Source organism: Bubalus kerabau, chromosome 1 (genome assembly GCF_029407905.1).
Source record: "Bubalus kerabau isolate K-KA32 ecotype Philippines breed swamp buffalo chromosome 1, PCC_UOA_SB_1v2, whole genome shotgun sequence".
NCBI classification, from domain to species: Eukaryota; Metazoa; Chordata; class Mammalia; order Artiodactyla; family Bovidae; genus Bubalus; species Bubalus kerabau.
The window spans coordinates 19,749,582-19,773,100 of record NC_073624.1 but is presented as its reverse complement, the minus strand read 5'-3'; the positions used below and the strand labels follow the sequence as shown (position 1 = coordinate 19,773,100).

General features: G+C 42.6%; 2 protein-coding genes across 2 annotated transcripts in view; both read left to right on the top strand.

The window, feature by feature from the left end:
• The window catches only part of LOC129644117 (antigen WC1.1-like), a 54,612-nt gene extending 51,166 nt beyond the window's left edge, over positions 1 to 3,446 (top strand). The window contains exons 19-20 of the mRNA XM_055569530.1: positions 69 to 206; positions 3,159 to 3,446. Coding sequence (XP_055425505.1) covers positions 69 to 206; positions 3,159 to 3,304 — 284 coding nt within the window. The 3' untranslated portion in view covers positions 3,305 to 3,446. The remainder of the gene's footprint in view (positions 1 to 68; positions 207 to 3,158) is intronic.
• A 19,476-nt stretch (positions 3,447 to 22,922) lies between these two features.
• LOC129644221 (antigen WC1.1-like) overlaps positions 22,923 to 23,519 on the top strand; it is a 54,505-nt gene continuing 53,908 nt past the window's right edge. The window contains exon 1 of the mRNA XM_055569737.1: positions 22,923 to 22,995. Within this exon, the coding sequence (XP_055425712.1) occupies positions 22,923 to 22,995 (73 nt within the window). The remainder of the gene's footprint in view (positions 22,996 to 23,519) is intronic.

The window sequence follows — 23,519 nt, the reverse complement described above, 5'->3', positions numbered from 1 at the left end:
GGTATTCCCCAGTCCAACCCACTTACTGTGGTTTCCTCCACTCCCTTCTCTGCTCTTGGAACCCCCAGATCAGAGGACTGATGTCCTTGATGAAAATTATGATGATGCTGAAGAAGTACCAGTGCCTGGAACTCCTTCTCCCTCTCAGGGGAGCGAGGAGGAAGTGCCCCCAGAGAAGGAGAATGGGGTGAGGTCCTCTCAGACAGGTGAGTGGGGTCAGTTGATCTCCTGCAATCTTTCTATCTGAAAAGAGTGAATTTGTGCTCCTCAATGCCCAGCCTCCCTAGAGAGTCAAAATACAGGTAATCTCATATATTTGGTAGCATCATCTTGAACATATGCCATATTTAATGCTGTCAGACTCCTCGCAAGGAGTGAGGAATCACTCTGCTTTTGGCATTTATGTCTCCATAATGTGACATAAACTTATCACTTTATATGTGATATACTTGCATGAACATTTATAGATTATGGAATTTCCTGGTGGTCCAGAGGTTAGGATTCTGCACTTTCACTGCTAGGGCCTAGGTTCAACCCTGGTCAAGGAACTAAGATCCCACAAACATTGTGTCATGGCCAAAAGAGAAACTTACCAATTCAACATGTTTAAAATAAAGCTAAGCACTGAAGAATTGATGCTTTTGAACTGTAGTGTTGGAGAAGATTCTTCACAGACCCTTGGATGGCAAGGAGATCAACCCAGTCAATTTATAGGAAATCAATCTCGAATATTAATTGGTAGGACTGAGCTGAAGTAGAAGCATGGATACCTTGGCCACCTTATGCGAACAACTGACTCCTTAGAAAAGACCCTGATGCTGGGAAAGATTGAAGGCAGGAGGAGAAGGAGATGACAGAGGATGAGATGATTTGATGGCATCACCAACTCGATGGATATGAGTTTGAGCAAGCTCTGGGAGTTGGTGATAGACAGGGAAGCCTGGTGTGCTGCAGTCCATGGGGTCACAGAGTCAGGCATGACTGACTGACTGAACTGAACTGAACCAAATTCAAAGGTAGAACAAGTATTTTAATAATATCTTTGCACTGTCACATACATGAAGGCAAACCATTCAATATCACAGTAATCCAGGTCTATGCCGAATCAGTAATGCTGAAGAAGCTGAAGTTGCTGTTCTGTGAAGACCTACATGACCTCTTAGAACAATCACCTAAAAACGATGTCCTTTTGATTATAAGGGACTGGAATGCAAAAGTAGGAAGGAAGTCAAGAGATGCCTGGAGTAACAGCCAAATTTGGCCTAGAGTACAAAAATGAGGCAAGGCAAAGGCTAATAGAGTTTTGCCAAGAGAACACACTGGTCATAACAAACACCCTTTTCCAACAACACAAGAGAGGACTCTACACATGGACATCATTAGATGGTCAGTACCACAATCAGATTAATTATATTCTTTGCAACCAAAGATGGAGACACTCTATACTGTCAGCAAATACAAGACCAGGAGCTGACTGTGGCTCAGATCATGAACTCCTTATTGCCAAATTCAGACTTAAATTGAAGAAAGTAGAGAAACCCACTAGACCATTCAGGTATGACCTAAATCAAATTCCTTATGATTATACAGTAGAAGTGACAAATAGATTCAGGGGATTACGTCTGATAGGCAGAATGCCTGATGAATTATGGACGGAGGTTCATGACATTGTACAGGAGGCAGGGATCGAGACCATCCCCAAGAAAAAGAAATGTAAAAAGGCAAAATGGTTGTCTGAGGAGGCCTTACAAATAGCTGAGAAAATACAAGAAGTGAAACCAAAGGAGAAAAGGAAAGAGATATCCATTTGAATACAGAGTTCCAAAGAATAGCAAGGAGAGATAAGAAAGCCTTCCTCACTGATCAATGCAAAGAAACAGAGGAAAATAATGGAATGGGAAAGACTAGAGATCTGGTTAAGACAATTACAGATACCAAAGCAATATTTCATGTAAAGATGGGTACAATAAAGGACAGAAATGTTATGGACCTAACAGAAACAGAAGATATTAAGAAGAGGTGGCAAGAACACACAGAAGAACTATACAAGAAAATCTTCATGACCGAGATAATCACGATGGTGTGATCACTCACCTAGAGCCGGATATCCTGGAATGTGAAGTCAAGTGGGCCTTAGGAAGCATCACTCTGAACAAAGCTAGTGGAGGTGATGGAATACCAGTTGAGTTCTTTCAAATCCTAAAAGATAATGTGAAAGTGCTGCACTCAATATGCCAGCAAATTTGGAAAACTTAGCAGTGGCCACAGGACTGGAAAAGGTCAGTTTCCATTTCAATTCCAAAGAAAGGCAATGCCAAAGAGTGTTCAAACCACCGCACAATTGCACTCATCTCACATGGTAGCAAAGTAATGCTCAAAATTCTCCAAGCCAGGCTTCAGCAGGACATGAACCATGAAATTCTAGATGTTCAAGCTGCACTTAGAAAAGGCAGAGGAACCAGAGATTAAATTGCCAAAATTAGCTGGATCATCGAAAAAGCAAGAGAGTTCCAGAGAAACATCTATTTCTGCTTTATTAAGTATGCCAAAGCCTTTGACTGTGTGGATCACAATAAACTGATATTTCAGTAGCTGCGAGAAGACACTCATTCTCTAGAAAAGAGTATTTCTCCATCTGAGAGCCTGTGTAGTTTCTGGGGAGGAGATATCTGTGGGTGCCCCTGTGATACTATTTGTGGACATTTGGGAACAGGAGTCAAGTCAACTAAGAGCAGACTTGGGTTGTGAGTGAGGAATTCTGATTTTTCCTGTTTCCAGTCTCCCTCTTATTGTAAATTTGCATCTATCACCTGTGAAAGGAGAACATTTAATTTCCTTTTTATGATTCTTACCGTTGCTGGGCATCTCCTTGGTATTGTGTTGCCTGGAAGCAGGTCTCCCAGAGCTCCTGAGCACAGGTCTCCTGTGATGCAGGATTTCCCCATGCACTGAGGCCCAGGAGACCACATGAACTGGATCTGAGAGGAGAGCTGGGATCCATCCTCACTGGAACTCATGTGAAATAGCCTGAGCCTCCCTCCCCACACCTGGGTCCCAGGGATGTTTTGTCATAAGCACTTGCCTGACTCCCTTCCACCAGAGGGTTCTGTCCCATCCTCGTGTCTCAGTTCTAATCAAACTGCTCTTTTCTACTTCAGGCTCTTGTCTGAACTTCTCCAGAGAGGCAGCTGATCCTGGGGAAGGAGAAGAGAGCTTCTGGCTTCTCCAGGGGAAGAAAGAGGATGCTGGGTACGATGATGTTGAACTCAGTGCCCTGGGAACATCCCCAGTGACTTTCTCGTGATGCTGTATTAACTAGGAGGTGAAGCCTCAGATATTCTAATTGCCTGTATTTCAATAGAGTAGTGCTGACCTGTAATTGTGGCATATGAAAATTGCCCAAAATGAAATATTCTGAATAAATTAACTTTTTGCTGTGCTGTTAATTTAGCAAGCTCCATGTCAAATGCTTTTAGAGGATTGGTCCTCAAATGCCATCTTTCTCAAAGGGAATGCAAGATTAGTTGGCTGACCTGCTTTCTCACTTGTCTTAGAAGCTAATGAGGGCATTCTCACAAGTGCTCTAGGTCACTCTTATTTTGAAAAGGATGTAAACTTGGTCTACATTCTCACACTTCTTCCTAACAAGATGAACTCATGAAAAAAACAAAACAAAACAGTTCTAAACACCTCTGAGACATCACATCACCAGTTTGTAACTTGTTCTTGGACACCAGCCTGGTATGAGTTTCAAAGTGGAAGGTTGGCTGGTGGGAGAGAATGGATACAGCTTTCCTTATCCTGCCTCAATATTCACAGGGCAATTAATAATCTAACTGCACAGAACTACCTCTTCCTTTTTCATCTCTCTTTTATTTCTTTAGTGGATACAGACACCTCTTTGCTCATCTCCCATGTCTATTTGATTATCCAATTTTTATAAATCCATTGTTTCTTCTCTATATCTTCCTACTATTTCTTTAGGATGCTGCTATTTCTTGTCTCTCCAAGGATCTCTCCTTCTAAGTGAATTATATCAGTTCATATATATCTTCAAGTTGATGGAAGGCAAATTGGTGCTCACCCACACCCTATATTCAGATGGGACAAGAAGGCAAGAAAGTGGAGACTTAGGCAGAGGGGATCCAAAAGAATGAATGTAGACAGAAAGATCAGGAACATTTGGCTATTTATGTTTCAGAGATATGGATGGAGGCATCTGACATGACTGATCTCTTAGAGGAAGAATTTCAGACCAAGAGGCTTCTTTGAAAACATCTATTTTTCAGATGTTTCAAGATTGTTTCAAGATTGCTTAAAGTGTCGGTCTTTATTTTTTTTGGCTCCCAAATCACTGCAGATGGTGACTGCAGCCATGAAATTAAAAGACGCTTACTCCTTGGAAGGAAAGTTATGACCAACCTAGATAGCATATTCAAAAGCAGAGATATTACTTTGCCAACAAGGGTCCATCTAGTCAAGGCTATGGTTTTTACAGTGGTTGTGTATGGATGTGAGAGTTGGACTGTGAAGAAAGCAGAGTGCTGAAGAATTGATGCTTTTGAACTGTAGTGTTGGAAAAGACTCTTGAGAGTCCCTTGGACTTCAAGGAGATCCAACCAGTCCATCCTAAAGGAGATCAGTCCAGGGTGTTCATTGGAGGGACTGATGCTGAAGCTGAAACTCCAATATTTTGGCCACCTCATGCAAAGAGTTTACTCATTGGAAAAGACCCTGATGCTGGGAGGGATTGGGGGCCGAAGGAGAAGGGGACGACAGAGGATGAGATGGCTGGATGACATCACTGACTCAATGGACATGAGTTTGGGTGAACTCTGGGAGTTGGTGATGGACAGGGAGGCCTGGAGTGCTGTGATTCATGGGGTCACAAAGAGTGGGACAGGATTCAGTGACTGAACTGAACTGAAAAAGTAATTGTGATCGTGCTGTGACTCCTCAGTGCAGAGAGAGCTGTCATGAAGAAGTGACAAAGTAAAGATTGCGTTTACACAGCACTACCCCCGCAACTCCCCCTGCCCCCCACCCCTATCCCCACCCCCGGCCAATTCCATTGTGGACATGTGGAGAAGCTGCTGAACTAATATAAAACCTGAGAGTGCTGGCCTGGTTGTGAGCTGGACCCACCCGTAACTGGATGGTTTCTAGGGCTCCAACCTACACTCATGCTTGCAGTCTTCATAGTTCTAGGCTGTGCTGGGGATGGGAAGATGCCCAGGGCTTCTTCCAGGTCAGCTCACATGGCTATTCACTTGGGACATGATGAAATAGATGACATATGATGAAATAAGGCACACACACGAAGAAGTTCAGTGAACTCCAAGAAAACACAGATAAACAATTAAATTCAGGAAGACAATATATGAAGAAAATAAGATTTTAAAAAATTTCTCATCATCATTATTATTGTTTTTAATTTTTGGTTGCATGAGTCTTTGTTGCTGCACATGGGCTTTCTCCAAATGCAGCAAGCGGGCACTACTCTTCTTTGTGGGCAGCAGGTTTCTCTATGCGTGGGCTTCTCTTATTGTGAACAGGTTCTAGGCACCCAGGCTTCAGGGGTTGCAGCATTGCCTCCTATTTGTGATTTGTGGGTCCTAGAGCTCAGGCTCAGTAATTATTGAGCTAGGGCTCAGTAATTGTTGAGCTAGGGTGTTACTTCACAGAATAAATTCAGAGTTTTTTTAAAAACGGAGATAGAAAGCATAAAAAAGGAAATAAACAGGGAGTTTGCTGATGGTTTAGTGGTTAGGATTTGATGCATTTGCTGCTGTTGTTTGCATTTAATCCCAGTAGGGGAACTGAGATCCCTTAAGCTTTGCAGTGAGGCAAAGAGAATAACAGGAGAAACAAAACAGAAAAATGAACCAAACAGAGATTCCGTTGCTTAAGATTCAGTTCAATTCAGTGGTTCAGTCGTGTCCGACTCTTTGCGACCCCATGGACTGCAGCACACCAGGCTTCCCTGTCCATCACCGACTCTTAGAGCTTGCCCAAACTCATGTCCATTGAGTCACTGATGCCATCAGCCAACCGTTTCATCCCCTGTCGTTCCCTTCTCCTCCTGCCCTCAATCTTTTGCAGCATTAGGGTCTTTCCTAATGCATTAGATCTTCACATCAGGTTGTCAAAATATTGGAGTTTCAGCTTCAGCATAAGTCCTTCCAATGAAAATTCAGGACTGAATTCCTTTAGGATGGACTAGTTAGATCAGTTGCTTAAGACTACAATGAATGAAATGCAACAAAATGAAAAATGCTACCCAAAGCATCAACAACAGCAGAAGACTCTGTAACTTAGAAGGCAGGACCATTGAGATTACCCAACCAGGGGACAAAGAAAAAGAGGAATGAAAAAGAGTGAAAGAACCTGTGTGAACTCTGGGGTAACATTCACAGAAACAACCTATACATTATTGGAGTCCCGGAAGGACAAGAGAGGGGGAAAGGGACACAGATTGTACTTAAAGAAATAATACCAGATAAGTCCCAAATCTGATGAGATTTAGACATCCAAGTTCATGTAGCTAATAGGTCACTCCTCAGAGTTCATTCAAAATGATCATCCCTAAGACACATTGCTTGTAATCAAGAAAAAGAATTTTACAAGCAGCAAGAGAAAAGTGCTGCTGCTGCTAAGTCGCTTCAGTTGTGTCCGACTCTGTGCGACCCCATAGATGGCAGCCCACCAGGCTCCCCCATCCCTGGGATTTTCCAGGCAAGAACACTGGAGTGGGTTGCCATTTCCTTCTCCAAGAGAAAAGTAAATGCTCAAAAAAAGAAATTCCCTTAAAAATATCAGTGGACTTTTTAGTAGAAACCTGACTGTCCAGGAGAGAAAGGATGATATATTCAAACTTATGGGGAAAAAAAAAACAAACAAAACCCTACCACCCAAGAATACTTTTCTCAGGAAGGTTGTTTTTCATAAATGAAGATGATATAAAGACTTTCCCAAACAAACAACAGTTGAGGGAATTCACCACACTAGGCTTGTCTTACAAGATTGCTGAGGGGAGTTCCTCAAACTAAATGAAGGATGCTAATTTTTATATGAAAGAAGTGAAAATGTGCAACAGACTTGTAAATGTAAATACTGAATCCAATTCAGCATCCTCTGACACTGTAATATGGTAGTGTGCTAATCAGGTAGCTGTAGTCTTAAGAAAGTATTAAAATGGCTAAAGAGAGAAAATATTTTGTTAGTAGATATACAATATAGAGAGAGGTAAATTGTGACATCTAAAACAAAATGCGTAGAAGGGGATAAAAAGGTAGAGCTTTTGCATGTCATTGGAATTAATTTGTTATCAGTGTAGTATTTACTGTTGTCCCTCTAAGATGTTTTATGTGAGCCATGTGGCAACAAAAATGTAAAAACCTACAGTAGATTCACAAAAAGTAACAAGAAGGGACTCAAAGAGCAACAGTATCCAAATTTATCAGTTCACAGTTCTAACTGTTGTGCAGAACAGTTGAGTTGTCCTGGTCTCCACATCATCTTTCAAGATCAGCCGAAGAGGACTCTCCTTTGAAAAGTGAAACACTTATTAAGCTGTGTGTTATTTTAAGCCAAAGAAATCTTTGGGCACCTCATCTGCTTCATTATGTCATATCAATGGTGCAGCTGTACTTTTTTAATCACAAATTTTCTTCATGTGATATTGCTGTGTGGTTTTAATGAAAAAACTGCCAATGAAAAATCATATGAATATCCTGTCTCCTCAGTTGTGTTGAATTAAGACTTATTAAGAAGCCACATGTAGGTACTTTGTGGTTTGTCTTGTGTATCCTTAGAGATAGAGATTTGCAGTGTTCGTTGTGGCATATTTGTTGGTGATAGCTGCTTGTTTTTGAAAATCAAATTTTGCCTTGCTAATTGCCAGAAACATTTGCCTTTAACACAAAAATATTAGCTAAATGATGTTCTCAGAAAGATTTCTTTATATTTAAGACAATTTATCTTCAATATTTAGTACAGTGCCATTCAGCCATTCAATAAATATTAGCTGAGCATCTGTGAAGTTACAGAGAGGGGAAATATAGAGCTTATAAACAGGCACAGGCCTCACTCCAATCCTGGGCCCTGGCAAGGCCTCAGACAATGCCTGCAGACTGCAGGTGCCTTGGTTAGCATGCCCAGATTGGGAAGCATTCGATGACAAGGAAAAGAGATCTGTTCACAGAGTCTTTGATGTTAAAGGAGGAACACATTGTTGTATTTTCCAGTGTTCTGAGGCTGGTCAGTGGGCAGGACTCAGCTGCACCAAAGCTCCATGTGCAATAGAGCCTCTGTTTATACACTTTGAATCTGAGCAATCACTCAGGCTTTGAACTCTGAGTGCTACCCCAGAGGTACTAACCTTAGGTTGCAGTGGTTTAAGAATCACCACCCACAAGAACTCAATAGCTCTGCAGTTAGTAATTACATCAGCTCTGAGCAGAGGTGGGTTAATCATGAAGTTAATGAAGCGTGTTCTTCAGAGCCTCTCCTTGCACCAGCCCATTCCAAGTCCCGAGGGGGGCCCTAGCGCTGTGGTTGAAGAAGAGAGGACTCTATGATCCTTGCCCCCTCACCGTGTCTTCTGCCTGCCTTTTGCCTGTGGAAAACTTTAGTCAAAGAATATGTTGAATTGGAGAAGCGAGAAATGTGGAAACAAAGGAAAACAGTCAGAGGAGACTAAATAATAATAATGTAGTCATTAAGCACAGTCAAGGACCTTTAGTTCTTTCTCAAGGGTTATAGATGATATTCTTGAGCCGTGTCCTGTGAGCTGTCATATAGACACAAAACACCAGGCGGGGCAGTGAACTACATGATGACCACACTGTACCCAGGACTTGAGTGTCCACAATTCTGAGAACTGACCACAAAGACATGGGAACAAGTATACCCAGGCATTAAAGATCAATTGTACCTAAAACAACCAGTGGATGCTTTGGATGGCATCACCAACTTGATGGACTTGAGTATGAGCAAGCTCTGGGAGTTGGTGATGGACAGGAAAGCCTGGTGTGCGGCTGCCCATGGGGTCGCAAAGAGTTGGACTCGACTGAGTGACTGAAATGAACTGAAGACAACCAAGATGAAGCTAATCAGACCACTGATGACCAATTTGAAGATGACTGTTAGAGATGACTGTGCTGTTTCTGCATATAACCTCCCTCAACCCCAGCTCTGCTATAGAAGCTCTCACCCTCTTCTTGTCATGGGGTGGGCGGAGTTGGCCCTTGTACAGATGTCCACCACCCTCCCCACCAGTTGCTGGCATCTGAAATAAAACAAACTTTCCTTTCCACCAACCTGGCCTGTATACTGGCTTTTGAGCGGTTAGCAGCCGGACCCCTCACACATAACTTTCGGTTACATGGTCTCAAGGAGATAGGTTTTGAATGTGCCATTTGCTTCAGTTGAGGAAAGAAAAAATTCAGCAAAATTATTTCTTACCCAAAGGTGAAGAATTTAATGAACTACATGGAGAACTAAATCCAGGAATCAGATTTGTTCCAGAAATCAAGAAGAAACAGAAGAGGTTTGGAAAGTACATGCTGTTTTTTCATTAGTACAGGATTGGTGGAATGTAAAAATAAGATGAAAGATGATGAACTGACTAACTCAGAGCAAAGGAGAGCTGTTTAAGGATGAAGGTCAAGATGCTCAGAGACAAAAATGGGGAAATGGAAGCACAACTGTCAGCGCAGACTGATGTAAAGGGAGGAGGAGCTGCACCAGGTGTGGATGCTCTTAAGCAGAAGTTTGGATCTAGTTGTTGGTCAATCAGTGATGGTGACTAGGAATCAACAAAGCCCCAGAGAGGAATCAAGTTGAGACCTGAGGGAGCAGCTTGGGATGAAGACACAGAAGGAAGAGGAGATCCAGAAAAGTACCTGTTTCATGTGACAGATTTTGTCTTCCTTTCACGTCTTCAGAATAGGCTCTGTTCTGATGCTGGAACAACTGACTCCCAAATCTCAGAAGGCACACACACATGCATACACACATTCATTACCAACCTGAAAACGTACTGTGGTCAGTGAGGCTCCATTAGCTTACACGTGTACCATGTGGAACACGCAGCTTCTGGGGCAGGAAAGAGAGAAACCAGATTCACATGGGGTTTTCTTTTTTTTTTTTTTTATTATGTTTTTAAATTTTATTTTATTTTTAAACTTTACAATATTGTATTAGCAAGACAGTATGGTACTGGCACAAAGACAGAAATATAGATCAATGGAACAAAATAGAAAGCCCAGAGATAAATCCACACACATATGGACACCTTATCTTTGACAAAGGAGGCAAGAATACACAATGGATTAAAGACAATCTCTTTAACAAGTGGTGCTGGGAAATCTGGTCAACCACTTGTAAAAGAATGAAACTAGAACACTTTCTAACACCATACACAAAAATAAACTCAAAATGGATTAAAGATCTCAATGTAAGACCAGAAACTATAAAACTCCTAGAGGAGAACATAGGCAAAACACTCTCTGACATACATCACAGCAGGATCCTCTATGACCCACCTCCCAGAATATTGGAAATAAAAGCAAAAATAAACAAATGGGACCTAATTAACCTTAAAAGCTTCTGCACATCAAAGGAAACTATTGGCAAGGTGAAAAGACAGCCTTCAGAATGGGAGAAGATAATAGCAAATGAAGCAACTGACAAACAACTAATCTCGAGAATATACAAGCAACTCCCACAGGTCAACTCCAGAAAAATAAATGACCCAATCAAAAAATGGGCCAAAGAACTAAATAGACATTTCTCCAAAGAAGACATACAGATGGCTAACAAACACATGAAAAGATGCTCAACATCACTCATTATCAGAGAAATGCCAATCAAAACCACTATGAGGTACCATTTCACACCAGTCAGAATGGCTGCGATCCAAAAGTCTACAAGTAATAAATGCTGGAGAGGGTGTGGAGAAAAGGGAACCCTCTTAGACTGTTGGTGGGAATGCAAACTAGTACAGCCACTATGGAGAACAGTGTGGAGATTCCTTAAAAAACTGGAAATAGAACTGCCTTATGTTCCAGCAATCCCACTGCTGGCCATACACACTGAGGAAACCAGAAGGGAAAGAGACACGTGTACCCCAATGTTCATCGCAGCACTGTTTATAATAGCCAGGACATGGAAGCAACCTAGATGTCCATCAGCAGATGAATGGATAAGAAAGCAGTGGTACATATACACAATGGAGTATTACTCAGCCATTAAAAAGAATACATTTGAATCAGTTCTAATGAGGTGGATGAAACTGGAGCTTATTATACAGAGTGAAGTAAGCCAGAAAGAATAACACCAATACAGTATACTAACGCATATATATGGAATTTAGAAAGATGGTAACAATAACCCTGTGTACGAGACAGCAAAAGAGACACTGATGTATAGAACAGTCTTATGGACTCTGTGGGAGAGGGAGAGGGTGGGAATATTTGGGAGAATGGCATTGAAACATGTAAAATATCATGTATGAAATGAGTTGCTGGTCCAGGTTCGATGCACGATACTGGATACTTGGGGCTGGTGCACTGGGACGACCCAGAGGGATGGTATGGGGAGGGAGTGGGGAGGAGGGTTCAGGATGGGGAACACATGTATGCCTGTGGCAGATTCATTTTGATGTTTGGCAAAACTAATACAATTATGTAAAATTTAAAAATAAAATAAAAAAAAAATAAAGTGTCCCATAGGTTTTGGGTTTTTGTGTTTTCATTTTCATTAGTTTCTATGCAAGTTTTGATTTCTTTTTTGATTTCTTCTGTGATTTGTTGGTTATTCAGCAGCGTGTTGTTCAGCCTCCATATGTTGGAATTTTTAATAGTTTTTCTCCTGTAATTGAGATCTAATCTTACTGCATTGTGGTCAGAAAAGATGCTTGGAATGATTTCTATGTTACTGAATTTACCAAGGCTAGATTTATGGCCCAGGATGTGATCTATCCTGGAGAAGGTTACATGTGCACTTGAGAAAAAGGTGCAATTCATTGTTTTGGGATGAAATGTCCTATAAATATCAATTAGGCCTAAATGGTCTATTGTATCATTTAAAGTTTGTGTTTCCTTGTTAATTTTCTGTTTAGTTGATCTATCCATAGGTGTGAGTGGGGTATTAAAGTCTCCCACTATTATTGTGTTATTGTTAATTTCTCCTTTCATACTTGTTAGCATTTGTCTTACATATTGTGGTGCTCCCGTGTTGGGTGCATATATATTTATAATTGTTATATCTTCTTCTTGGATTGATCCTTTGATCATTATGTAGTGACCTTCTTTGTCTCTTTTCACAGCCTTTGTTTTAAAGTCTATTTTATCTGATATGAGTATTGCTACTCCTGCTTTCTTTTGGTCCCTATTTGCATGGAAAATCTTTTTCTAGCCCTTTATTTTCAGTCTGTATGAATCCCCTGTTTTGAGGTGGGTCTCTTGTAGACAACATATGTAGGGGTCTTGTTTTTGTATCCATTCAGCCAGTCTTTGTCTTTTGGTTGGGGCATTCAACCCATTTACGTTTAAGGTAATTAATGATAAGTATGATCCTGTTGCCATTTACTTAATTGTTTTGGGTTCGATTTTATACACAGTTTTTGTGTTTCCTGTCTAGAGAATATCCTTTAGTATTTGTTGGAGAGCTGGTTTGGTGGTGCTGAATTCTCTCAGCTTTTGCTTGTCTGAAAAGCTTTTGATTTCTCCTTCATATTTGAATGAGATCCTTGCTGGGTACAATAATCTGGGCTGTAGGTTATTTTCTTTCATCATTTTAGTATGTCTTGCCATTCCCTCCTGGCTTGAAGACGTTCTATTGAAAGATCAGCTGTTATCCTTATGGGAATTCCCTTGTGTGTTATTTGTTGTTTTTCCCTTGCTGCTTTTAATATTTGTTCTTTGTGTTTGATCTTTGTTAATTTGATTAATATGTGTCTTGGGGTGTTTCGCCTTGGGTTTATCCTGTTTGGGACTCTCTGGGTTTCTTGGACTTGGGTGATTATTTCCTTCCCCATTTTAGGGAAGTTTTCAACTATTATCTCCTCAAGTATTTTCTCGTGGTCTTTCTTTTTGTCTTCTTCTGGGACCCGTATGATTCGAATGTTGTAGCGTTTAATATTGTCCTGGAGGTCTCTGAGATTGTCCTCATTTCTTTTAATTCGTTTTTCTTTTACCCTCTCTGCTTCATTTATTTCTACCATTCTATCTTCTAATTCACTAATCCTATCTTCTGCCTCTGTTATTCTACTATTTGTTGCCTCCAGAGTGTTTTTAATTTCATTTATTGCATTATTCATTATATATTGACTCTTTTTTATTTCTTCTAGGTCCTTGTTAAACCTTTCTTGCATCTTCTCAATCCTTGTCTCCAGGCTATTTATCTGTGATTCCATTTTAATTTCAAGATTTTGGATCAATTTCACTATCATTATTCGGAATTGTTTATCAGGTAGATTCCCTATCTCTTCCTCTTTTGTTTGGTTTGGTGGGCTTTTATCCTGTTCCTTTATCTGCTGGGTATTCCTCTGTCTCTTCATCTTGTTTAAATTGCTGAATTTGGGGTGTTCTTTCTGTATTCTGGCAGTTTGTGGAGTTGTCTTTATTGTGGCATTTCCTCGCTCTGTGTGGGTTTGTACAGGTGGCTTGTCAAGGTTTCTTGGTTAGGGAAGCTTGTGTCAGTGTTCTGGTGGGTGGAGCTGTATTTCTTCTCTCTGGAGTGCAATGAAATGTCCAGTAATGAGTTATGGGATGTCTATAGTTTTGGGGTGACTTTGGGCTGCCTGTATCTTGGAGCTCAGGGCTGTGTTCCTTGTTGCTGGAGAATTTGCTTGGTATGTCTTGCCCTGAAACTTGTTGGCCCTTGTGTGGTGCTTGGTTTCAGTGCAGGTATGGAGGCATTTGATGAGCTCCTGTCAATTAATGTTCCTTGGAGTCAGGAGCTCCCTGGAGTCATGGTTTGGACTTAAGCCCCCTGCTTCCAGTTATCAGTCTTATTTTTACAGTAGTTTCAAAGCTTCTCCTTCTATACAGCACCATTGATAAAACATCTATGTTAAAGATGAAAAGTTTCTCTACCATGAGGGTCACCCAAAGAGGCTCACAGTGTTACATGGAGAAGAGAAGAGGGAGGACGGAATTAGAGGTGACCTGAATGAGATGAGGTGGGGTCAATAGAGGAGAGAGTGGGCTATTCAGTAATCTCTTCCTTATGTGCACTCCACAACTGGACCACTCAGAGTTGTTCACAGAGTTATACAGAGAAGAGAAGAAGGAGGAAGGTGGCAGAGGTGGCTAGGAGGATAAATGGGGGGAATGAAAAGGAGGGAGACAGATCCAGCCAGTAATCAGTTCCCCAAGTGTTCTCCACTGTCTGGAACACACAGAAATTCACAGAGTTGGGTAGAGTAGAGAGGGGTTAGGGAGGCAACACAGGCGACCTGGTGGAGAAAAAGGAGAGTCCACAGGGAGAGAGAGCAGTCAAGCCAGTAATCTCGCTCCCTATTGAAAAATGGGTACTGAAGATTGGGTTCTTAAAGGTACAAAATTGGTAACAAATACATAAAAGCAAAAATTAAAAATCTAGAGTAGAGTTTTGAATTTCAAAAATACGATGTTAAAGAAAAGAAGAAGGAAAAGAAAGAGAGAAAAAACGAACAAACAAAAACAAACAAGGTCGTGAAAATTATAAAGAAAATATAGGTACAAAATTGATAACTAATACCAAAAAGCAAAAGTTAAAAATCTAGAGTAGAGTTTGGAATTTCAAAAATACAATGTTAAAAAAAGAAGAAGAAAAAGAAAGAGAGAGAAACAAACTAACAAACAAACAAGAACAAACAAAGTCATATAAATTATAAAGAAAATACAGGTACAAAATTGATAACAAATACCAAAAAGCATAAATTAAAAATCTACAGTAAAGTTTAGAATTTCAGATATACAATGTTATTTAAAAGAAGAAGAGAAAGAAACAGAGAAAAAGAAAAATTAAAAAAGGGTCACAGAAATTATAAAAAAAAGTATAGGTACAAAATTGATAACAAATACCAAAAAGCTAAAATTAAAAATCTAGAGTAGAGTTTGGAATTTCAAAAATACAATGTTAAACAAAAGAAGGGGAAAAAAAAGAAAAAAAAAACCAAGGTCAAAAAAATTATAAAAAATATATATATGAAGTTTGCTTTAAACAAGAATAGGGTCTTCTTCTCTTTTTTTTTTTTTTCCAAAGTAATCGGTTATAAAAGTGAAAATTAAAGGAATAAAAGAGGACTTAAAATTTTTTTTTGAAATTAAAAAAAATAAAAATGAAAAAAAGAAAGAAAGAATGATCATAAAAATAGGAAAAATGTATCTAGGACTTTCTCCGGTTTTGTTGTGAGTATTGTGGGTTCAGTTCATTTTTGGCTAGTTCCTTGGTCCGACTTATATTTCTCAAGATTCATAGGCCCCTTCCTTCGTAGTTGGCAGTAACCACAGGGTTTTAATCTATCCTGTAGCTTCCAAGGCGGTTCCCTCTGTTATAGCTTCTTCTGTTTGCTGGTCTCTTCAGTGTCTGGTTTCCTCCCTGACACAAAGGGCACGGTGGAGGACACTTTTTTTTTTTTTTTTTTTTTTTTAGGCTCACTTGTTCAGTCGCGCTGTGGGGAGGTAGGGAGGGATGCTGCAAACTAATAACACTGGCGTGTGCTCGCAGTGCCTCAGCCACACTGGGTCTGCCCCGCTCCGTTCACAGTGCGTGTAGCCTCCCTGCCCACGCTGCTCAGGCTCTAGGTTGCTCCGCCGGGAACCATCCGAGGCCGGCCCTGGGCTTCCTGCACTTCCCAGGTCCAAGCTGCTCAGGTTCAGGCACTCGGGTAGTCCTCAGAGGTGCAGACTCTCGGTTGGGCCTGCGTTTTGTGCCCTTCCCAGATCCGAGCAGCTCAGGTGATGAGGTGTTTGGCACACGTGATTGCTGCGACTTATCGCCTCCCCGCCGCTCGGTTATCTAGGTATGCAACCGGCGCACCTTCTCAGGCAGATGTTGACCATCCAGACCCCCAAGAAGTTTTAGTTAGCAAAGAAGCCTGCTTACAGTTTTATAGATAATGTCTCTCTGGGGCTGCGATTGTCCCCTTCCAGCTCTGGCTGCCTGTCACCGGAGGGGGATGGTCTGCCGCCGGCTATCTCTGTTCAGTCCTTTGTTCCATGCGCGGGCCTGGTGGTGTCTTAGGTTAGGGCTGGCTTTTCGTGTGGTAGATATCCCACAGTCTGGTTTGCTAGCCCAAATTATTTCCCTCAGATAGCGCTTGGGGTATTCAGGCCAGATCCTTGCGATGCAGCCCGAGCCGCGCCTCCCTGCCCAACCCCTGCTTGCTAATGGCGGATGCAGGCGTCTGCGCTGCTTCTCCGCTGGGTGAATTACTGTAGGGATCGCAATGTGCGGGTTTTAATTGTTTATTTATTTTTCCTCCCTGTTATGTTGCCCTCTGTGCTTCCAAGGCTCGGCACAGATTCGGCAGTGAGAAGGTTTCCTGGTGTTTGGAAACTTCTCTCTTTTTAAGACTCCCTTCCCGGGACGGAACTCTGTCCCTCCCTCTTTTGTCCCTTTTTTTGTCTTTTATATTTTTTTCCTACCTCCTTTCGAAGACTTGGGTTGCTTTTCTGGGTGCCTGATGTCCTCTGCCGGCATTCAGAAGTTGTTTTGTGGAATTTACTCTGCATTTAAATGTTCTTTTGATGAATTTGTGGGGGAGAAAGTGTTCTCCGCGTCCTACTCCTCCACCATCTTAGCTCCTCCCCTCTCGCATGGGGTTTTCATGCCTCTACTCAGAAGTGACACAGGTGACAACACCCACGTTTCATTGGCCAGAATGAGTCACTGGGAGATAGAAAAACAGCTATTTGATGAATATTACTATTGATGCCACATCCTTGGTAGCAATGCTGTCAGTTGTTTTTTTTCTTTTTTTTCTTGCCTTGGTGAAGTTTCTGAGGTACAATTTTGTGCAGAAATTAAATGTCATTAGACCGTCCCCAGAATGGGATTTGAAGAAGGCCTTCTGTATCTGGTTCCTTCGTCTGGTGTGTCTCTGGCTCCTTACTGCACTTCTGTCTGTGCTGAGTGGGAGTAGTCAGATTCGTGTCTCCCCTGCCCCCACCACCCTCCCCACTCAGTATCACTAACTGAAGGGTGGTTTTCAGCATTTGTTTATGCATTCATTTCTTTATTTATCCACTATTTGTTAAGCTTTCTCTATGTGTCTTTACTTGACTTTAAAGAGATATAGAAGAGTAAGACACAATACTTCCTCTCAAGAAGCCCCCACTTTAGAGACAGTGGGAAAGGTTTTACAGATTAAATAAACACAGCAGTAATTTTGAGCTGGAGGAATTAGAAAGAGTTCATAGATGTGACAACTCTGTGCTTTTAAAAACAAGAGAAGATTTATGAATTTTCTTTCTGTAATGGTCTTAAAAATGTGTCCCTAGGCAATGGCACCCCACTCCAGTACTCTTGCCTGGAAAATCCATGGACAGAGGAGCCTGGTGGGCTGCAGTCCATGGGGTCGCTAAGAGTCGGACACGACTGAGCGACTTCACTTTCACTTTTTACTTTCATGCATTGGAGAAGGAAATGGCAACCCCCTCCAGTGTTCTTGCCTGAAGAATCCCAGGGACGGGGGAGCCTGGTGGGCTGCCATCTATGGGGTCGCACAGAGTCGGACACGACTGAAGTGACTTAGCCTTAGCCTAGCCTAGAATTTAAATATACATAAATGTAATATTCTTTATTTTTATCACGGATTTCATCTTGTGCACTAGCAAGGGATGTTTGTGTGGATTGAAAGTTCCATAAAGTTAACACAGACTTTCCCATTTAAAATTTATCCCTCAACTTAGCTTGGGTTCATGGTAATAACTGTCTTGTCATTTCTAGTTCAAGCTCCCTGCTGAGACTGGTTCTCCTCTATTTCAGGAGGCATCTTCTTGTCTCTCCTCCCACAGGTGGTGCCTGGGGTGGGAGGGCTTCTTCCTTTCCAACAGCAGTAGGGAAGGACCCTTTGTCTGCATGCTCTCCACTTAGAATCTGCTTTGATTTCTTAGCTTTGATCTGCTCTTGTCTCTGGGTATTTGATGTTGCACTATGGAGAGTGAATGAGGCCAATTCAGTGCCACACTCTGTTCGATGTTTCTGGTTATAGACTGTAGAGGGCTGAACAGAGATGATGGGCTGGACCTAAGCCAGCTCATGACCTTGCTCTTTCCTTCATTCTCTTGTGATGAAGTGGTCTTTGGTAAAGGAGTCTTTACTAACCTTGGTCCCATCCATGCAAGGAACACAGATGGTGAAGGGGGTCTCCAACGCTTTGGTGTAACAACTCAGTTAATCATTTTCCTTTAGAGTTGTACACCTCTTTTTTAATTTAAAAATATTTTGTATTTTAGTCTGTCTGATTGGTCCTGAGGAACTTTTCCTCAAGCAAGCAGGTTTAATTATTAACTTTCCTAGCAAAGAGATTACTGAACCTCTGACCACCATTTTCTCATGGTGATTTGGGAATAATAATGCTACATGTTGTATTGCTTCACAATCCATAAGGGCAAATATTTACCCTAAGTAAAAGAACAAGATTCTGCTCTTTACTTCTGTACTTCTAATTCAACGTGGAAGATGTTTAAATTTTTTTATAACTAAATGTCTTCCTGTTACAGTTGTGTGTGGTTTGAATTGAAAATATGCCAAATGACAAATACATAAACATCCTGAGCTCTTGGCCATATCTGATTAAGACCAGAACAGGAGGCTTCATGGTCTTCACCTGTCAGTGTTCTGTGGTTTGTCTTCTTTATCTTCAGATATGCAAAGAAATTTGCAGCGTTTATACATGTTTAGAACTGGCTGTCTCAGCACTGCTCTTGTACTGGGGCTAGGTTGTTTCTAGTTATTGAAATTTACTGCATTCATTGCAGAAAGGCATTGAAGTGAACCATATATAGCTCATACCATTTAACAGTATTGAAATGTCATTAAAACAAATGATGCAGCTTGCATTGTGCTGTTACATCCTCACAACACGCTAAATTATTTCTCAAAAGATTTCTTTTTGATTGAAATGATTTGTGCAAAATACCAGGCTGACATTCATTCATTCAGGTATACAAGAGACATCATTACGATTTTTAGTTAGCCAAGCACTGGAGATATGGAGGTGAATTAGACACAAAATGTTTTACCAAGTACATTCGAGTTTATAAAGTAAAATGATTAAGTAAACAACTTAATTCACAAAAGCTCACCAGTGGTAAGGTCGAGGTTCTTGAGCAGTTACATGGGGCACAGAGAGACGGAGTGATGTGTGGAAGACTCACAACTCTGATTGGCACCAACGACCATCACAATATTTGGTGTCCTGGGAGAGTTCTGACAGCCTCAGTCAAGGCTCCAGGTCACAGAATTGAATTCCTGCTCTAGAGTCCTGGGATTCCTGGGATGAGATGGTGGGAGATGCCCTAACACTGCTTCTCTACTACTACTACGTGTGTAAGTATGTGTGTGTGTTAGTCACTCAGCTGTGACCAACTCATTGTGACTCCATGGACTGTAGCCCCTCCAGGCTCCTCTGTCCATGGGATTTCCCAGGAAAGAATACTGAAGTGGGTTGTCATTTCCTTCTCCAGAGAATCTTCCTGACCCAGGTATCGAACTCAGATCTCCTGCATTGCAGGCAGATTCTTTATCATCTGAGCCATCAGGAAAGCAAGTTAACAGTAGTACATAATACTACGAATATGTACTGCTGCTGTTGCCTGGAAAGTTCCATGGACAGAGGAACCTGGCATGGGTTCACAAGGCGTTGGCCACGACTGAGCACATCAGCATCAGCACATGTACTACTGTTGACTAGTGTTGTAATATCACATGCTAATGCCAACTCACCTAATCCTCACCAAAATCAGCCATCTTGGTGGGATCATCACCCTCCTTTTACTAATCAGAGAGTGTAAGAACCCTGTTCAAGGCCCACACTTGGCGTGTGGCTAAACTGTGAGTCAAGACCAGGCAGTCTGGCTCCCGAGCCTGTTTTCCTGACCCTGTACTGCATATTCTCATGTTCATTGTGGACACAGCTGGGTTAGTGTCCTCCCTAAAACTTTCCTCCTTCAAATCTTTGATGAGATTGGATACTGAGATTTCTTTATGTGTCAGAAAGATGTAGCTTCTTCCAAGGGTGAGTTGGTCCATGTTGACCCTGCACCCCCAGCTCTGGGGTAGAGGGTGCTGTGGGGACAGGCTGCCAGCCCTGAGTTTGCCGCTCCTTATAGCCCATCCCTTTCTATAAAGGGTCTGGAGCTGCTAACAGCATCTTACCTGTGAGATCTCCATCCCAAGTTGAGACCATGTGTACCTGGTTCACTAAACGCATCCCTGTGTCACCCTGTGGGAGGGATGACTGGACCTCAGGAAGCACATCCTGTGTTCTTGGTGTCTGGCTGGTGGTTTCTGGTGATGGTGTGGACTCCACAACTGGGTAAGGAATGATGACTCTGGGCCCAGAGGGAGTAGAGCATCAATTCTAAGTGACTGAGCAAATCCTGGTCTTACTTCAGCAACTGAGTGTAAATTTTGGTTTTGATATTTATAATAAGTTTTTATCATTAATGTGTTAAAGTCCAGATATAGAAGGAGACGGGGTCAGGTACAGTCACGGGGCTTGAGAGTGAGAGGACCAGATGACAAGGAAGTGATTCTTGCATAAATAATGGATAAATATTAGCATATTTAGAGGAAGAGAAGCATGTGTTCAACTGTCTTTTCTCCCGTCTCAAGTATGAAGGACAGGCATGGTGGGACAGAGAAGCTGTGTCTGCTGACTGGGATGAGGGGTTCCTCTGGTGGGGGATGTGGCAGGGCTGTGGACTAACCTGCAGCTGCCCTCAGTGTTCGCCCTACTGAGACCTTAATGTGGGCCGTGGGTGGCTCTTGAAGCTGTCTCTGAGCTCCGGTGGGGACCCTGGGGCTTGTGTGTCACAGATGCTTCCTTCCATGTCTGTGCTGAAAAGATGGAATCAGGGTGAGGGGGCCTCGGGGTGGGCTTGTGTGGACCACAGGGCTTCATCATGGAAATCTTGAGCCTGAGGGGGCATGAGGGGGCAGCACATTAGTGACCTTGGATTTCGATGGGGGAGCTCTATCTTGCATCACTTATGGCCCTTCTCAGTCTCTCTATTCATCCCTGGGGTACCTTCTGGGGGAGCATCTGGGAGCTTCTCTGATGAGTGGAAACAGAACAAGGCAGCAATGGCTACATTGGACATCATCCCTTCTGCTTGGATCTGTCCCCTCAACCCACCTGGGATTCCATTCTTGCCGTCACATTTCCTCTTAAATGCAGAACAGAGGAGGTGGGTTCATTGGTGGTTTCAGGCAGCATGAACCCCTTTCTCTTCTCTGCTTCACTCACCCCTTCTTTGCCCCCTGCCTGCAGCTATCATGTAGCAGACTTTCTATTTCCCCATCTCTCTGGAGCTGTTCCCTTACATTATATTTTGCATCTTTTTTAGTTATGGTTTTATAATACAAATGTATTCTGAATCTTATCAAACCATACTCTCAGCATATAAAGGGAGTACATGTGAAGTTTAGAAAACTTTAGTCTTTCTAAAGTATAATTTTCTTCTTGTTTTCGTTGTTTAGTCACTTAGTCGTGTCCAACTCATTTTGACACGGTGGACTTAGCTGCCCAGGCCATTCTGTCCACGGAATTCTCCAGGCAAGAATACTGGAGTGGGTTGCCATTTCCTTCTCCAGGGGATCTTCCTGACCCAAGAATCGAATCCACATCTCTTGCTTTGTGGGTGGATTCTTTACTGCTGAGCCATCAGTGAAGCCCCATGTTTTCTTCTAGAGATCCCTGCTCCTAATTTGGTGTGCTAGAAATGAATGACGATTCCTACTTTCTCTTTGTTTCCTGTAATAGCAATCTCTTTCTCTCTGTCAGCATCATTTAGTGACTAGCTGAAAGAGATACTTCACATAAAATGAAATGCAATAAAGGGAAAGGGATTTAACACGTCTGAATGTCCCTATAGGGAACCCGCCTGCCAATGCAGGAGAAGCAGATTTGATCCTTGAGTCAGAAAGATCCCTTTAGAGGGAAATGGGAACCCCCTCCAGTATTCTTGCCTGGGAAATCCACTGAACAGAGGAGGCTGGCGAGCTACAGTCCATGGGTTGCAAAGAGTTAGACACGACTGAGCATCTAGGCACGTGCTCCAGGACCCAGTCTCCAGATCATTCTGAGAAGGGGGAAAACCCTGCAATCTCATCCGCCCAACTTGATGGTCTCACTTCATGCCTTAACAGTCACCTGTGAATTCCTGTACTCCTGGTCCTCATTTTCTGCTGACCTGATAAATACTCTTGTATTTCAAGACTTCTTGTAGTTCTCTGCTTCCACCCTGAGCTCAGTGCCGGGGAAGATCAATACTTGATTCTACAAAAGTTATTCTCCATGGGTCAACAGATCCCACACCCAGACCCTGTGAGATCTCACAGTCTGAAGATATTGACCAGGGCAATCAGGGGAGAGAAAGGCACTCATGATTTTTGATGAACCGTTTCTACCCCAGTCCCAGTGGTGGGACCCGGCTGTCAGGACTACGGAAGCAGGAGCTCAAAGGACCGTGTTGCTCATATAAGGAGATGTTGAAGATTCAGAAGCTCATTGGTGTCTGAGCTGCAGAAAGTGGCAGATGCTGCCTCTGATAGTGCCTGAAATGGTGAAAGGTGTCGCTATTGGCTCTCAGGAGGGAGGGTGTAATGGGTGGTCTATATAGACCCCAGTCGGCACCCTGATGCCTCCTCACAGGCTGATCCTGCAGCTGGGACTGTGACCTTGAGGACGCGGGGTCAGGATGGCTCTGGGCAGACACCTCTCCCTGCGGGGCCTCTGTGTCCTCCTCCTCGGCACCGTGGTGGGTGGTCAAGGTAAGAGCTGCCCCTCTCTCCTGGTTCACAGCAGGGGAGTGGATGCCTTGATGAAGGGAAAGGTGTCTGGACTTGTGGAACCTGGCCTCAGTGTTTCTGACCAAAAAAGAACCATATTGATGTGAATACTGGTTCCTTTCCTATGTGGGGGGGGGGGGGATCCATTGGTCATAGAGGCAGATTTTACAGAGCCGTGAGGTTTTGTCTGGACTGAGCTCAGTCAGCCTAAGTCCCCTCCACAGTCTCCCTTGTTTTCAGGGAGCTTCTAGGAGTCCCAGTGGCTCCCAGTGTGAGGAAGGTCCAGTGACTGAGCTCAGCTGGGACTCTGGGCTGTTCCCACATGCTCCACGTGCCTGGTGCATGAGCACTGCCCCTGGGTCCCTGTGTTTCCTATGTCTTCGCTCCTGTAGGCTTTGTGATTGTGTGTGTATGTGTGTGTATGTGTGCAAGTGAGGAATGCGTGAGGGTGTGTGTGTGTGAGGGTATGAAAAATGTGTGTGTGTGAGTGTGTGAGGGTGTGTATG